Source organism: Silurus aristotelis, assembly GCF_946808225.1.
Source record: "Silurus aristotelis genome assembly, chromosome: 10".
Lineage (NCBI taxonomy): Eukaryota > Metazoa > Chordata > Actinopteri > Siluriformes > Siluridae > Silurus > Silurus aristotelis.
The window spans coordinates 26,695,537-26,711,648 of NC_139583.1; the positions used below are offsets into that span (position 1 = coordinate 26,695,537).

Here is a 16,112-nt window from a genome sequence, read left to right on the forward strand (position 1 = left end):
CACTTGCGCCGTGGATCCTGCTGCAACGAGGTCAGAGAAGAAGAGTGTTAATGCATGGATGGTGTGATGTCAGGCTATATTAGGCTTGCAGGGTGCTCACACACCCCGAAAGGTTAGTGTGTGTTCACTCCAGCTGCTCAGAGCAGATCTGAGTTGACAGAAACGCTCTGAGCGCAGGTGAGCCTGGCCAGTTCCGACCTCACGCACCTCTACCTACCTCTTCTACGTCTGCATGTCATAAAAGCACTTTAAAAATAGCAAGCTAAAATAGCAGGATCAAAGAAACCAGTCTGGAAAATTTTAGTAGTGATTTCTAGGATTTGTTTTTAGCGTTGATGCCATCGTGGAGCATTGTAAACATTAACAGCACTACTACTAGCAGTACAAATAGACACAGACTTACCTTTCCTTTCACAGAAGACAAGCATAACAGCCTGTTAGGCTCAGCAGGGAGTTCCCCGATAAGACACTTTAGGATTCTGAGTGCACCGTAAGCCTGTTTAGGATTACACGCAGGTTTTTATTCTTTTATTTAGTGAGCCACAAGCCAAGCTGAGTCAGAACAGCACAAGCGCTCTGGTCCGTAATGAAAGCTATACAAGGTTTAGGTAAGCGGGGACTAGAGGTCACGGTGACTTTACAAACACACAACGGAATAAACCGGGTGTCAATGCCAAGCCGAGCCTCTAGGCTAAATCTGATACAGCAAAATGAAAACACAATACACAATACACAATAGTATTTTATCCCAATTATTTTTTATATAGAATTTTGCTGATGTAAGTGTATGGATGCTTTTGTAGACACCAGACCATAAGATTTGCTTTTTGCATTCCACATTTAATCCCCATTTGCTGATATAATTGCTGCTGTTTCACTAGATTGGAGTGTGTTTATGGATATTTGTGCTCATTCAGCCACAAGGGTGTGAGTAAAGCCAGGTACTGATGTACATGAGGCGAGGAGGCCTGGGGTGCAGTCAGTGTTTACATTCATTCCAAATGTGTTAAATTGGGTTGAGGTCAGAGCTCTATTTTCAAACTAACCCATGTTTGGGTTTCAGAGCACAAATTATCACAACTTATTGATTGTTTTATTTTCTTAATAATTTTGCAAACTATATTGTTTTACCTCCCGCATCATTATTTTGTGTAGATTGATGACATACTGTTTAATACCAATTAAGTCCATTGCACTCCCAGATCTGAGATGTTACAAATCTACCAATCTGCTAAACTGGTTTACTTGTGATCAGTTTAACCCCCCTGTTGTAAATGGTCTTACTTCTTTTTTGGCTTGTATTGAGAGATATCTCCTTCTCGGTTTCTACATTTTGTTACACAGGCTACATTAAAATGACTGAAAAGCTGGAATGGGGAGTGCATTATGCATTATGGCACTGAGGCTACCTCATAATCCCATCGCTTAAGTAATGAGCTCTGAGCTCTTCACATTCGCATGTAAGAGCCGAGACTTCAGTTCTCTTATGTAAAGACATGAATTTTACTATCTTTCTCTCTCTAAAGTTTACACTTCAGCAGGGATTTAGAGCAGCCATTAGCTCCTGCCTTCTTTAGCATGGATTTATTCAGGGCTGCAAAGGTAACCCGTGTTTAGTGCATCTCATCAACAGCTAAGTTTAGCAACAGTGTATGCACATGTACATGAACACATGTACGTGTGTATATTGTGTGCAACACAGTTTTACTATGAGTACTGATACCAGTATCTGTTTAGCGTTTTATATATCGGTATCTTTATCTGGATTTCAACAAGAAAAGGTGGGTGTGGCTTAAATGAATTGAAACTAATTTAAATATATATATATATTTTTTTATTAAATAGGAAGTTTATATTTTTGCCTAGAATTCTTTAAACCAATTTATATCTTTCCAGTTTATAATGTTCCAACTAATGATTTATTTAATTATAATTATTTTATTTTTAATTTTTTTATTTTGTTCATTCTATTTCCCAATATATCAATAAAGTATAATTTATTTAATTATAGTATAAAAGCCATGATACTAACCAGGCAGTGACTAAAGATGAATGAATGTCCTATAAAATCACATCTCTTGTCTAAAACTCTCTAGTTAACTTTCCAAAAACAGTTGAATTTGTAATCTGTTTGGATCACACTACCTGTTCTTTCTGTATAGTGTTTTCATATTTGATTGATTATATCGCTCATGTATATCTGTGCTGAGATTTAATAAGTTGAGTAGTAGTCTCACTGAAACAGACACACACATACATACACACAAACACATACAAACCCACATAAACATGCCTCCGAGTGCACAAATTGGACCCATGTCACAACACGCCTTACTCAGACAGAAGTGGGTCAGGGATATTGGTTGTTCCGTGGCCAGATGGGGCATGTAATACAGCACGGCTGGTTCTTCTGCTCCTCCCTGGCACGTCTCATGCAGGAAAGGGAAAAACTCAGTCCCAGCTGGGCTCTCACAGTCCCTCCACATATCGAGCACTGTGGGTATGGCATAAAGGTCCAAGTTTTTCTGAGGTTTCAGAAGAAGTGCTACAACATCGCGGATAGTAAACGGTGCCTAATTTTCCTGAGTCGGCATGACAGATGAGGTCTGCCAGGCCTCCAAGCTCTGAAAATAGCATTAAGTGTTTCATCTCTGGATAACGTAAAATTCACACTTTACTGCGAAAATAGTTCTCTGATAGTTAAAATCTCATTATCAGCTCTTTGAAAGAGAAAGGTATTGTAACAAGAACACTTACAGAGGGTAATTAAGGAATCTTCTGTCATTAAGGAGAACGTTCTGTTGCATCTTTCAAAAGCTTCAGAGAATTAACCATTTTTTAGGATCTAATTCAGTGTGATAAGTTATACTCCTAAATACTCCTGGAATTTGTATTAGAAAATACAAAGGAGGACAGAGCCAGAAGCACTTTGTTTCAGTGTTTGGTGATGCCAAAAAAAATGAGAGAGTGCGATGTGTGTGGGAGTGATGCCGAACAAGCAGACACATATTTGGGGATAATTAAATGGCAGCCTTTGCCCCCATGTGGGAAGCTTAATGCCCCCCCATTAGATTTGTGTTGACACCAAATCTGCATTGATTTGGAGGCAATAGAACACGACACAGGTGAAACCCAGGTGAAGGAAATAATTCAGCAGGGCACAACTCAGGCCAAGGAGCCAAAACTGTTGCCAAACCTGAAGGTTCAGTGTACACACTCCCCCCAAAAAATTTATTTTATTGATATCTACATAGACTGAAGAAATAATCCAATCAAATGCCATGTTAGAGTGCATAATTAAAACGATATAAACATAGCCCTGATTGTATCTGACTTGTTTTTATTTTACAGAGATCTGTTTGCTGACGAGAGGAAGACGTACAGCAAGTGTCCGGGCTGACACGTACTGCCGTCTTTACTCTCTATCAGTGGATAACTTCAATGAGGTGCTCGAAGAATACCCTATGATGAGGAGAGCCTTTGAGACGGTTGCTCTGGACCGGCTCGATCGTATAGGTGAGACTGTCAGATACGTATGTTTGTACAAGCCCAGTCATATTAATGGTTACTAATGCAATGATAATATCAGCAGCTGTATATAAGCATTGATTTAACCCTGGGCATGGATGATTATTTCAGTTGGCTCAAATAGTTATTTTTATTTTAGTTTTTCTATCTACACGTCACAAATGTATTTTGTATTAGGCTAGTTCAGGCTGAACATTTGGTGATATCCCTTTAAAACATTATGAGGGTCAACACAACACAACGAACAGACATAACATTATGACAATATTAGATTATTACCAGTGAGTGAATAACACTGATTATCTTTTCATCATGGCCCCTGTTAGTGGGTGGGATATATTAGACGGCAAGCGAACATTTTGTCCTCAAACTTGATGTGTTAGTGAAGTGAGATTGACAAGATCAAATTGTAATGTCCAGACATCTGGGTTAGAGCATCTCCAAAACTGCAGCTCTTGTGAGATGTTCCTGGTCTTCAGTGGTCAGTATCTGTCAAAGGTGGTCCAAGGAAGGAACAGTGGTGAACCGGCGAGAGGGTCATGGGCGGCCAAGGCTCATTGATGCCCGTGTGGTCCGATCCAACAGACGAGGTCCCCTAGCTCAAACTGCTGGAGAAGTTAATGCTGTTAATGGGTTGATGGGTCAGAACTGTTTTGGCAGAAAAAGGGGGACCAACACAATATGAGGCAGGCAGTCATAATGTTATGCCTGGTTGGTGGTCATAAAGGTATGTCTGATTAGTGTAACTTTGCGGGGGGTTTTATGCATCTGAAAAAACTTTGAGTCTCAAGGATCAGTTAGGATTTGATTTGAAAGGTCATACTTTTTCAATCCTAATGCACTCATTTCTGAAGCAGGTATGAAGCCAAAAGGGAATTTGAGTTTTATTAAAATCTGAGCTTGAGTTAGTCAGATGCCAGATTTAGCAGACTGCACCTGCTAAAGTGTTCTGCTGAAATATTGTTTGACTAGCGGTCAAACTACATTTTTGCTACACATTTGAGTCAATTATGATCCTAATGTTTTTGAGAGGAAACTTTTTTTTTGTTTCCAAGAAATTATAAGAATTTTCTACAGAAATGTGTGAAGTGTAGATTTGACACAGTCATTTTGGTTCATTCACTTGACAGGTGCCTGAATGGGGAGTATTGTATATAGTGTACGAATAGTGAGGTGTGCTGTGTCTCTGCTTAATGCCTGGGAGTGCAGAGTAATTTCCTTGTCAGTTTCTTGAGTCGCTGCCCTTATTGAGTCAGCCGGCTGAGGGCTGAGCAGCAGCAGCAGCAGCGTCTGGCGGTGTTAGCACTGTCACAGACTTCCATGTTTATCTGGCACCACAGGGAGCCATATGGCCCAGGCTGTAAAAACACTGACACTCAGCCCACTCACTACAGCAGAAACAACAAACTGAATCATTTTCCACATAAACAGTCGACATGGGTCTATTGGCTTGTTACAAGACATTGGTGTGTTTTTTATTTCTCTAAATATTCACACTACTTTAAAACTTGATGTACCTTAAACTAAATAAATAGTCACTAACAGTAGAAGTGTGTGGCTACTCCAAAAACTCAGCACAGCTCGCTCAAAGCTCCTCTCATTTTCTTTGTTCTAAATAGATTTTGTTTGTATTGTCATGTGATTGCGCTTTTGGTCTCCATGTCTGTCCTCTCATTGGTGTGTTACCTAATGGGTGCACCTGTTCTATGTTCATCCTGTGTCTAGTATTGATGGGAAGATCGGCTTATTCCTGGTTCTTTGAATATTGTTCATCAAAATGAACGAATGTTTTTTATTCATTTGTTCCATTGATCAGAAATAAAATAGAATGTTCGATTTTCAATAAGCAGGTCCCCCCAACACATCTGCATACACGAACTTTGCCTATAGTTCCAATAATTTATATATGCATATTACTTTTGAATATGGTTCCACTCACGGTTTCTTCCTTATGCCATCTGAGAAAGTTTTTCCTTACCACAGTCACCTTGGGCTCGCTCATTAGGGACAAACTTACACTTTTAAAGAACAATCTTATTCATTCTATATTACCACATTCTCTGTGTAAAGCTGCTTTGAGTCAATGTCTATTGTTAAAAGCGCAATACAAATTAAAATGAATTGAATTGTTTTCTCATAAAGTTCTTCTTCATTGTAACTATGTGCTTTTTGTGATCTTATCTTGCTCATGATTTCAGTTTCTACTTATAGATTGATCCTTGTTTGTTCGGCATGCTGAGATTATACATTTATATACCTTCATCACCTCATCATATAATTAATGAGATTCATTTTATTTCTAGACACTGTAATCAGAATTTTTTCTTCTTTATTTAATTTAGCTTTTTTGCGGAAATAAATTATGGAAAGAACAAATGACAATTAAAATATTACATAACTAGATATTTTAACAGAATTGTATACACCCTTTTTCCAGAAACCTTTATATACATATTTTAAGTTGTCAAATAAGCAGCATTTTAAAAACTTAGTTAAATTTAATTCAGCTGAAACCAGTCATTAGGGTTGCACAAGGGGTGCACTCTTAATGCCGGTCCCAAGCCTGGATAAATGGGGAGGGTTGCGTAAGGAAGGGCATCCAGCGTAAAACGTGCCAAATCAAATATGCGGAACACGAATCAGAAATTGGTAGAAGAATGCTGAGGATAGGGCTGCCAGGAAGAAGGAAATAAGGAAGGCCAAGGAGGAGATTTATGGACGTGGTGAGGGAGGACATGCAGGTAGTTGGTTTGAAAGAGCAGATGTAAAGGACGGGGGTATGGAGACGGATGATCCGCTGTGGTGACCCCTAATGGGAGAAGCTGATAGAAGAAGAGTCATTGATTAGCCCTCAGCTCACATCCTAATGATCACTTTCTAATATCAGGAAAAGTATTTCAAAGTGTAATAAATAATGAATGGTGATAGTACCTAAATGTGTATTGCTATCAAGTAATGCGCAGAGCTCATTAAAGGTGATAAAGTATTCTGCATTGGGCATTTCTTCACACTTGTATCTTTCTCCCGCATGATATAGTTTTGTATCTGATAGTGTTTCTAACCTTCATCCAGCCCCATGAGACAAAGATCCATCATCCACCAACTACCAAAGATTGTAAAAACCCCTGTGTCTGAATGCCCTGGGTCTCACTTTCTCCTATCAGCCATCAGCCCAAATTTGAGGCCATTTTTACTCACTGATTACTTTTGCTCCCTTATCTAGCATTCGACAGTAAGAACTAGTCAAACACAGACTGGCCTGCCTGCAGGAGCCATCACACCCCCTACCAGGCTGTGCTATTTCCACACAGGTCACCCCCTTCACTGCTATCAGCCTCTCAGCCATGGGGTATTCCCAAAGCTCTAAGCTTGCTAAGGCTCAAGAAAAAGCGAGTGCGATTTAAAAGAACAGAATAAAGAGATATTTAAAAACATGCATTATCATAGGAGCTCTTTAATATTCAGCAAGGCGCCTGAGGGTGAATAATGTCCTTTGTTTGGAGGTTATTCAAAAAAGCCACGATTATAATTCATCTTTTTTTTTTTGTGGATAAGAGAATCAGCATGGGTGAACAAGCTATTGCTGAGCTTTGACGGGATTTCAAATAAATCATTTAGCAGGTTTATATGTAGGACATTCATGCATAATTGCTTATTTATGCATGGTTGAACCTATCAAGCATAGATAAAGCTTGGAAATAATTTCATTTATTGTTTGTATTTTCAATGTTTGATATGCATTTAAGTAGGGAGTGGTGGCTCCAGCGGTTAAGGCGCTGGGTTGCCGATCGGAAGGTCTGGGGTTCAAGCCCCGGTATCACCAAGCTGCCACTCTTGGGCCCTTGAGCAAGGCCCTTAACCCTCTATGCTCCGGGGGTCCCTTACGAGGGAAATATCAAGGTCCGTGACGTGGGGCCGCCTTCCCGTGGGCTCACCACCTGCAGCAGGGACTGTAAGGGACGGTGCTGTGAGGATTGGGCAGCAGTCGAAGGCGGGGCCTGCTTAGACTGCTGCCCCCGCGACCCGAATTACGGATAAGCGGAAGAAAATGAATGAATGATATGCATTTACATGCTATGTTGCTTGACTTTTCCATATTTCTATCCAATAGGAAAGAAGAACTCTATATTGCAGCACAAGGTTCAGCATGACTTAAGCTCCGGTGTCCTTAACTATCAGGAAAACGAGATCATCCAGCAGATAGTGCAGCATGATCGTGACATGGCGCATTGTGCCCACCTAATGCAAAACCAACGTCCCCCAGCTCCTCCATCACCCACTCCAGTCATCTGGGCCCCACTCATCCAGGCTCCTTTACAAGCGGCTGCTGCTACAACATCGGTTGCTATTGCCCTGACACATCACCCTCACCTGCCTCCGACGATTTTCCGCCCTTCTACCTCCTCTTTGGGTTCAGCAAAAGAAGCACAGAGAAACAGGTTTCAGGTTGTACCAACATCAACAGCTCCTGGTTCAGCAGGAGAGTCACTCCCGAGCACTCCTTCAAAGCCTCGTACTGGAGTGGACAGTCCTTTACTTGCATCCTTCCGGGCACATCATTCTACAGGTCCAGCTGGGTCAGGCAGTGGCAACAACCAAGGCTCGCGAAGCAGCATAAGTGGAGTTTCACATCCTGGGCCTGGTCGGGCTTCAACATTCCATACTGGAAATTATTCCGGATCAGCATCTCCCACATGTAGTACAGCACAGCTCCATCCTCCACCAAAACACAAGCAGCCCTTCCCGCCAAGTACCCCACCACTGTCCACTCACCTTCAACAAGGCAGCACAGGTGCTGGTAGCTTGTCTGGGGCAGTAGGTGGTGCAGTAAGCATTGCTGTAAGTGGAGCAGTGGGTAATGTGTCTAGTGAGTTGAGCACAAGTGGGTCCCCTCTGGGTCAATCAGGTGGTGCCACTTGTGGGCTTCTGACCACACCATCTTCAAATATTAGCCCTCTTTCAACTGGATCATTCAGCCATGCCTTGAATCAACCCCTTCATAGTCAGCAATCACAAAATACCAAACAGACATCAGCATTTCATCAGTTTGCTGGTGGGGGTGGCAGGACTTCTAGCACACTCAACCTCTTCCATACACCCATAACTGGATCACCATCCTCAACCCTTTCTCACATTACTTCAGCTCTGGAAGGGTCTCCTACATCAAACACACAATCCCTCAACCCACGGTTCTCCTTTTCCTCACAGTTACCTTTAGAAAGGTCAGCATTAGCATGTTTAGCTCAATATGGCTCAGCTAATGCTTCTCCCTGCTACACTCCTCTAGCCCCCAGCCCTACAGTCCAAAGTCCTGGGAGAACTTTCCAATACAGTGATCCCTCCAGTGCTGCAGGTTCCCACAGCTCTCTGCTTATGCCCCAGCATTCCTGCCCCGTTCAGTTACCCAGCTGTAACACATCAGGAACTGAATCACCGATTGGCCGATTCTCTGAAGATATGAAACTTTTGTCCAGCTCTCACCCTTTGCTAAGTGAAGAGGTAGCCCAGGTAATGGCTCACTCCTCCCCTCGATCATCTATCGAACCTGGCTGCCGCCTCTCCCCTTACTCTTCCCCGACACTGATGCCTAAGCCGTGCAGCTCCATATCGGGGCACTTTGCATCCCCCTTACAGACTTCTCCCAGTACACGGCACCACACTCCCAGCATAGGGACGTCACCCTCCCTTCCATTTCGCAGATCGTCGGAGGCCCATCCTTCCGAACTGGAACCGCTTTGCGCCAAACTTTCCTCCAATTTGTGAGATTAGTTCACACCCTCCTGTTCACCTGTGGGCCTGTAACTGAGTAATAACAAAGTTTTTTTTGTGACACTTTTTATTTTATTGTCTCTCTAGATTACACTGTGTTTTAAACTTATTTTAGGATATCTAAATATTACTGTGATAAAAAAAGGTGTAACCACGTAAATTAGAAGTTTAGATTACTCGTTTTGCTTTGCCATTCTCTATTTTTTATTCATTAATATATAAGTAAAAAAATATCTATTTAAAGCTATGTTAATCAACCAATAGGAGGGTGTGAGATACTGCGTCCATGATTATTTAAGACCATCCATTTTTCGCATTTCATCGGTTTGTGCATTTGAAACGGACCACACAGAAGGACTATTTTGCAGGAACCTATGCACTGAAGCCTGCGTTCGTAATTTTTTTTTGTGTTCGATCTTTTTAGTCAAAAAGAGAAAGTCTAAACTCTATCCAGGATCACATATTGTTGATCCTTATATGTATCTATGGGATTATATGTACTTCACTGTTTATTTACTTCATTTTGCAAAACATTATGATATATAATGTTCAACGTGTTGAAGGGAATTTAGCAAACCAAAAAAAAAAAAAAAAAAAAAAAAAAAAAGAAAGAAAAAAAAAGTTTTTCTTCTCAAGTATTAGCACACCTTTTGGCCTACACCTTATGGATTTTTTCTTGAATCACAGTATTGTAGTAATATTGGAGTGGAATTCAGGTCCTCTATAATGGGGGGAACAAAAGAAGAAATGATAGAAACAGGGAGCCTTCAGCAGTGTCCTAAATATTCACTTTTGTCTTCCAGGTTCATATGGCAGATGTTGGAAATGAGTGGTGTGTGTGTGCGTGTTTTCTGAAAATGGCTTGATGCAAAGCAACAATCTTAGTTTTGCCTTTTGATATAAAAATAGAACTTCCATTTGACGCCTATGTGTAGATATTTCTAGAAAAAGGTTTTCACAGAATCAATAACAGGTCAACCGTAAAAAAAAGAGATTACTCGATGTAGCATGCATGGAAAATAAAGTGCTGATGTTTCAACACCTACAGCATTAAAATGAACTCAGTGATGGATGAACACTTTCAGTGTGGACAGATGGACACAGAAAGGGTTAATTCAACACTAGCAATATTGCTGTGTACACATAGCTTTCTTCTCAGCTTTGGTTTAAGAATACTTTAGTGTCATTTATTTTCATATAGAAATTTGTATTTATTTGTGCTTTATCTTTTTTCCATAACTGGTTTGTTTTTATATTAGGAATGAATAAGATGAATGTATCATATTGAAGTAAAAGATTGTAATAAGGCCTGCACAATACAAATTTATCATTTAATATAGTCTAAAACAGAAACTGTTGGAACTTACCCAGCTCGGTTTCACTTTTTTTATTCCCACACACAAAAATTGTTATATGAATATGGTGATAAACATAATGTATATCAAGTTTTTAACTATTAAATGTACTGGAGCTGGCTGCATAGGCCTGTGGGTGATAACTGGGGTAGCTAAACAGCTAAATAGCCAAATAAAGTAATATTTAATTCTGGTCATGAATAAATAAAAGGTAATACATCTGCTGTTATTAGCTGCTGTCACTCTCAACTTAAACTCAGTAAAATTTTTATTTTGCTCTTATACGGTCACTTGAAGCTAAGTTCGGGCAAACAAACAATCTTTACTAGCTAGCTAGTTCCTAACTAGCGTATATTACCAACTAAAGATTACAAACTAAAGTTTTAGATCTTTGGTTTTTGGGTATTACATTTACATGTCATAAGAAAAATATTTCCAATTCCTAAGCTTGTCCTCAGTAAACACGTACATCTTTGCTAAACATAATGAAAGCTTGACTGAGGTAAAATTGACCAGCAAGCCTCTTAACTGCGATCTAACCCATGGAGTACATAAACACCATGTTGCATTCAATTAGTGATTTGATCCACTAGTAGATGTTGCTGTCAGACAAATGTAAAAAAAAAAAAAAATTTGGTTTTCATCTGTCTTCTTGCTAATAGGTTTACTGACAGATGATAGTATGTGCTGGCCAGGTGAGACAGTTTGTTTCCTCTTTGATAGAAAACACTGATATTGATGAGAAACATTTGCTGTCAGCTTTCTGCCTTTCAAAGGGCAAAGAAAGACGGAAATAAATAATGTACCCACCTGAGGAAAAAAAACTGTATCCCCACCTGAGAAACCCTGACCCGAGTAAAGTTAACAAGTTGAGAAATCTTGCAACTTTTGAAAGGCTTGAGACGTTCACATTGAGGGGGGCACAAATGCAACAAGACACTGATGCATCGAGGCGGTGATGTGTAGCGACAGACTGCCCAAGGTGTGACATGTAGACGAGGCCCCCTGTGGGCCGTTCAGGATGAAGTGTGTTCCAGGAAGGTCTTCTGAGGCAACTTCACTGCAAGTTATGATTGTTTCTGAGCACTTGTAGAAAAAAAAAACATCCTGAGGAGGCTGGCTATTGATTGCATTATTGGACACGGCTTTGGAAGGTTTTGAGACCAAAGAGGAGATGTTTTTTTTGTTGTTCAGAAAGCAAGAAAAAGCTTAGTGCTTAACTTTTGGTCGATGGCAGTGGAGGGGTCAAATCCAGAAAGACTGTGGTAAAAGAGAGAGAGAGAGAAAAAGAGGAAAAAAACAGCAAAAGAAGGAGAGTGTATGAGATTGATTGATTAGAGGGTAGACTGACCCAACCGAGAAACCTGATCATTAGCAGAGACAAGGACTGCAGTTCATCAATAACGCCAGCCTGAAGCTGTCAATCAAGCATGGCTGTCACTCTGGCCTTGGCTCATCTCGGCTTACACCTCTCAGCTTATATGAATCAGTCACTCTTACACATGATTCATGGTTAGTCGAGATGGAATCGTACACAGCCAAAGCCTCTTAGTCAATCTTCAGATGACTGACTTTTAGCATGCACTACTTTAATCTTGGGGTCTAATTTTGAGAATTGATTTTAAATCTGTAATAATCACATAGCAACATACCTGCTGTATAACCAAACAGATCAGAGTTACTTTAGTTTTGGCTTCTGTTTCAATTTTCCAGTCCCGTTGAGGCAAAGTTGCTCACTTCAGCTCTTTGCTCTAAAAGGAAATCTATTAGATATAAACTCTCAGAGAAAAAAGGGTTCCTCATGGGTTCTAATATTCTACCTTTTCTTACTTCGATTCTTGTGCTGTTAAATACCTTACAGCACAAGGGAAATTTTTTTTGTTCTGAAACTGGGGACAGAGCATCGGGTCAGCTATGATACAGCACCCCTGGAGCACAGAGGGTTAAGGGCCTTGCTCAGGGCCCCAAAAGTGGCAACTTGTCGAAAACAGGGACTGAACCCCCGACCTTCCGATCAATAGCCTAGCGCCTTAAACTCTGAGCTCCCACTCCACAGCAAAACACTTTGTTGTGTAAGATGACAGATGTTTTCTAAAAGAATATGTGTTAATAGAAATGATGGGGCAGTTTTTCATCAAGGTTGAGCAGAATATAGCATTTTTGGGCCATTGTGAGTAATTTATGGAAGGAAAATCCCTACTTCTTCCATAGAACAGGGAACAGGTAACTATAGCTGGCTAGTTTGTTGTTTGTAAGTAATGAGACATTATGTTCACCAAGAAGCAGAAAAAAATGCAGGACAATTTGAAAAATATTGAACCCCAAACACCTTTACCCAGTAATTTCAGTTATACGTAGTTGAGGGTTAAGGCCCTTGATTAAGGGCTCAGCAAAGGCAACTTGGTGGTGCTACAGTTTGAACTCCAAAGTTGAACACCTTCACCCCTGAAATACCTTGTCACTCACATCCACCCATGATCTTGACTGGTGTTATTAAGGTATCCAGCAAGGAGCTAAATTTCCCTTTTATTTATTTTCCACCACACAAATAAAATAGGTTATTTAAGGCTTCTTTGGGTTGTTTGTTTTACAAAAGGAAAACCTTGTACAGGGTTAAACAGCTGAACAAATCACAGCATCTTCACGCATTGACGTCTGAAAGTTAAACCTATCCTGGCAATCCTCCCCAATTTTAAGCTAAAGACATCATATTGTATCCAAAAAAAGAGTATTATTTCAGCACTATAAACTGCACATCTATGCATATACATTTGCTCCTTCAAGAAATGCAACCTGGAGACAATCCATCTGGTATCATCCATTTTTTTGATTTGTGGTAGTTTTAATAACACAGCGTGTACCGATTCCAATTGGGAATGCTCCCAATTTTGGCACCCAATCTCAGTCATGCTCTGTTCACTTTTATGCCGTGTTGCTGAGCCATGAGGAAGCGCTCGTAAAGCGTTGGTGCAGGTGGTAATGAAATCGTTCGCAGTGATTGAGGATTAGGTTTCACACTAACAGGTCTGAGGCGAGGGGTTTGTACAAGATGCGGTGTGTTTTTCGTGACTGGCTCCATCGTAACTTATTCATGGAGTCATATTCATTTTGAGAGATGACTGGCAGAAACATGGTGACGCACATGCATATTTGTGTCACCAGGTGTAAGAAAGGATGTTTTTGAGATTGAAATTGCTTCAGGGGAACAGGGAAAGCAGGGACTGCATAACTCTGTTGACGTCGATCTGAAGGATGTTTTCAAGGCATTTCCTCAGATTAGTTTTCTTCATTATTTGTACTTTCACTCTAACCAATTATGCTTTTTTTTGATGAACACCCAAGCAGAACTGTGGTCTTATGGTCCATCAATTCTAGGGACAGAGTTTTTGGCCCAAAATGTTAAAAGCACTGGTGCTGAAATGCTCTCAGTCAAGCGTGGCTGCCACTATGGCCTTGATCTGAAGGCCAAAAGAGTTTTGGTTCTTGAAACTCAGTCACTGTGAGCAGTCAGGCTATGACATCTTTTCTATCTGCTTCAACTTAATCCAAATCATGTTATGGCATTTTTTGCTACCTTCCTTTTTTCAATTTTAGTCTTGTTTTTTTAACCGTTTTTGTGAAGCACTTTTCTGATTTTGTCGTTTCTTTGGAATTTGGATTCTTTTCACCCACAAAACAGCTAATTTGTTATTAATAATGGTTTTAATAGAAAATACTAAGTATGTTGACTAAACTTTGGGAACATTTCCAAAGTCAATCAATAACCATACTTCTTTGGCTGAGGTGAATCTTATTGGTATTATAGGCATAATTATCATAATGATAGAATATTAATATATAATATTTTTGGTAATAAATATTTCCATAACTCCGGTATGCACCCAGATAAGAGGTTTAGTTTGGATTGGATTATTACCTCTCATGCTTTTTTTTTTGAAGAATTTATTTTGTGGATGGAAAGTTTGTTTGCTTTCATCTAAAAGTCATCTTCTGGACATGGTCCAGAGTATATTTCCTTAACACTGGGTGCCAGGTTGTCGAATCTTACACACTGTATGTATTTCAAGTTTCTTGTGGGTTTTCTGGTTTTCTCCTGTAGTCCTGTAAATGGATTGGATTTGTTAAAACGCTGTTGTAATGAGTGTATGCATGTTCCTCTGCGAAGGACTGGCCTCCCATCCAGAGATCTTCTGTTCCCTGAAGGGGTCTTCACATCCATCATGACCTTAACCATGATATAGCAATTGCTTAAGATAAATATGGCTTTCAGATGGACAACGTGTCAGACTGATGGAAGTTCTGCATTTTGTTAAAAGACAAATGGATCTAAAATGTCCCTAGCAAACATTTCTGTTCTTGAAAAGACTATACATGTTAACTTATTTTAGATTTTTCCTTATAGACCTGATTTGAATTTAAATTTTCTCTGTTAGATGGCATTTGCAATTTGACTGTGTAGGCCTTCTGTATTTCTGACTTAGAGATTAAAAGATCAAGTCGTTTTAACGATGATCTGCTTATAGGCAGCCTGAAAGAGTGCTAGTGTGTGTGTGTGTGTGTGTGTGTGTGTGTGTGTGTGTGTGTGTGTGTGTGTGTGTGTGTGTGTGTGTGTGTGTGTATGTGTGTGTGTGTGTGTGCGCGCGTGTGAGCAATGTTTAATCCTGTGAAAGGAGTGTGAACTTACAAAGACTCCCCTGAATCTTATCCTGTGCTTCGGATGGTTTTGACAGGGAGCAAATTAGGGCTCGTTCTTTCTGAGACACTTTCCTTAGCATCGGTTTTTCAGACCTATGTCACTTACATGAAGTCGATTGATGTATTATATTTATGTAAACAGATTTCGATACGGTATATACATGTATATTTACATTGGACCTATTTATTTTTTGTGTGTGTGTGTCATTACTGGTTATTTCCTCAGAGATGTATTGTAAGCGTTGTATAATCTGAAATGAGGGAAAATTTGCCATTTCTCATGTCACTTTTTTCAAATGTCCAGTTAGCATATATAAATCTAATACTTTGTATTTTTTTTCTTGTTTGTTTGTTTGTTTTACTTCAAAGACTATGGGAAATAGCAATAAGTATTATGTACAGGTGTTGTGGGACATAACAATTGCAGACATTTTGAGGACATTATGATGTCCACACACCTATCCACAAGGTAGCAGCACCTGTCGTCTGTGGCACACTTCACGGATGGACGCATCTACAGAGTGGAATAAAAAAAATGGACTTATAATAAGCACACAAACTGGATATTATTAAAAGGTATCAAATAAACATAAATATTGTATTACAGTGTCGTTCTTTTTCCATTGTGGTGACTTATGCTGATCAAATGAGCTAAAAAAAAAAGTATATAATATTTTGGATTTTAAGATATTAATGTTTTCATATATAGTGAATAATCTCCTAATAATGTTTGTTCACTGAAATATAAGATACACTGTATGGACA

General features: G+C 39.8%; 1 protein-coding gene across 2 annotated transcripts in view; it reads left to right on the forward strand.

Moving 5' to 3' along the window:
• The window catches only part of hcn4 (hyperpolarization activated cyclic nucleotide-gated potassium channel 4), a 104,485-nt gene extending 88,936 nt beyond the window's left edge, over positions 1-15,549 (forward strand). Inside the window, exons 8-10 of one of the 2 annotated variants that reach the window (XM_083552863.1) lie at positions 3,352-3,516; positions 7,640-9,287; positions 9,565-15,549. In XM_083552863.1, the coding sequence (XP_083408989.1) occupies positions 3,352-3,516; positions 7,640-9,287; positions 9,565-9,571 (1,820 nt within the window). In that variant the 3' untranslated portion in view covers positions 9,572-15,549. Of the gene's footprint in view, positions 1-3,351; positions 3,517-7,639 lie in introns of both variants that reach the window. The other variant, XM_083552862.1, reaches the window with a different exon arrangement.
• The last annotated feature ends 563 nt before the right edge of the window (positions 15,550-16,112 follow it).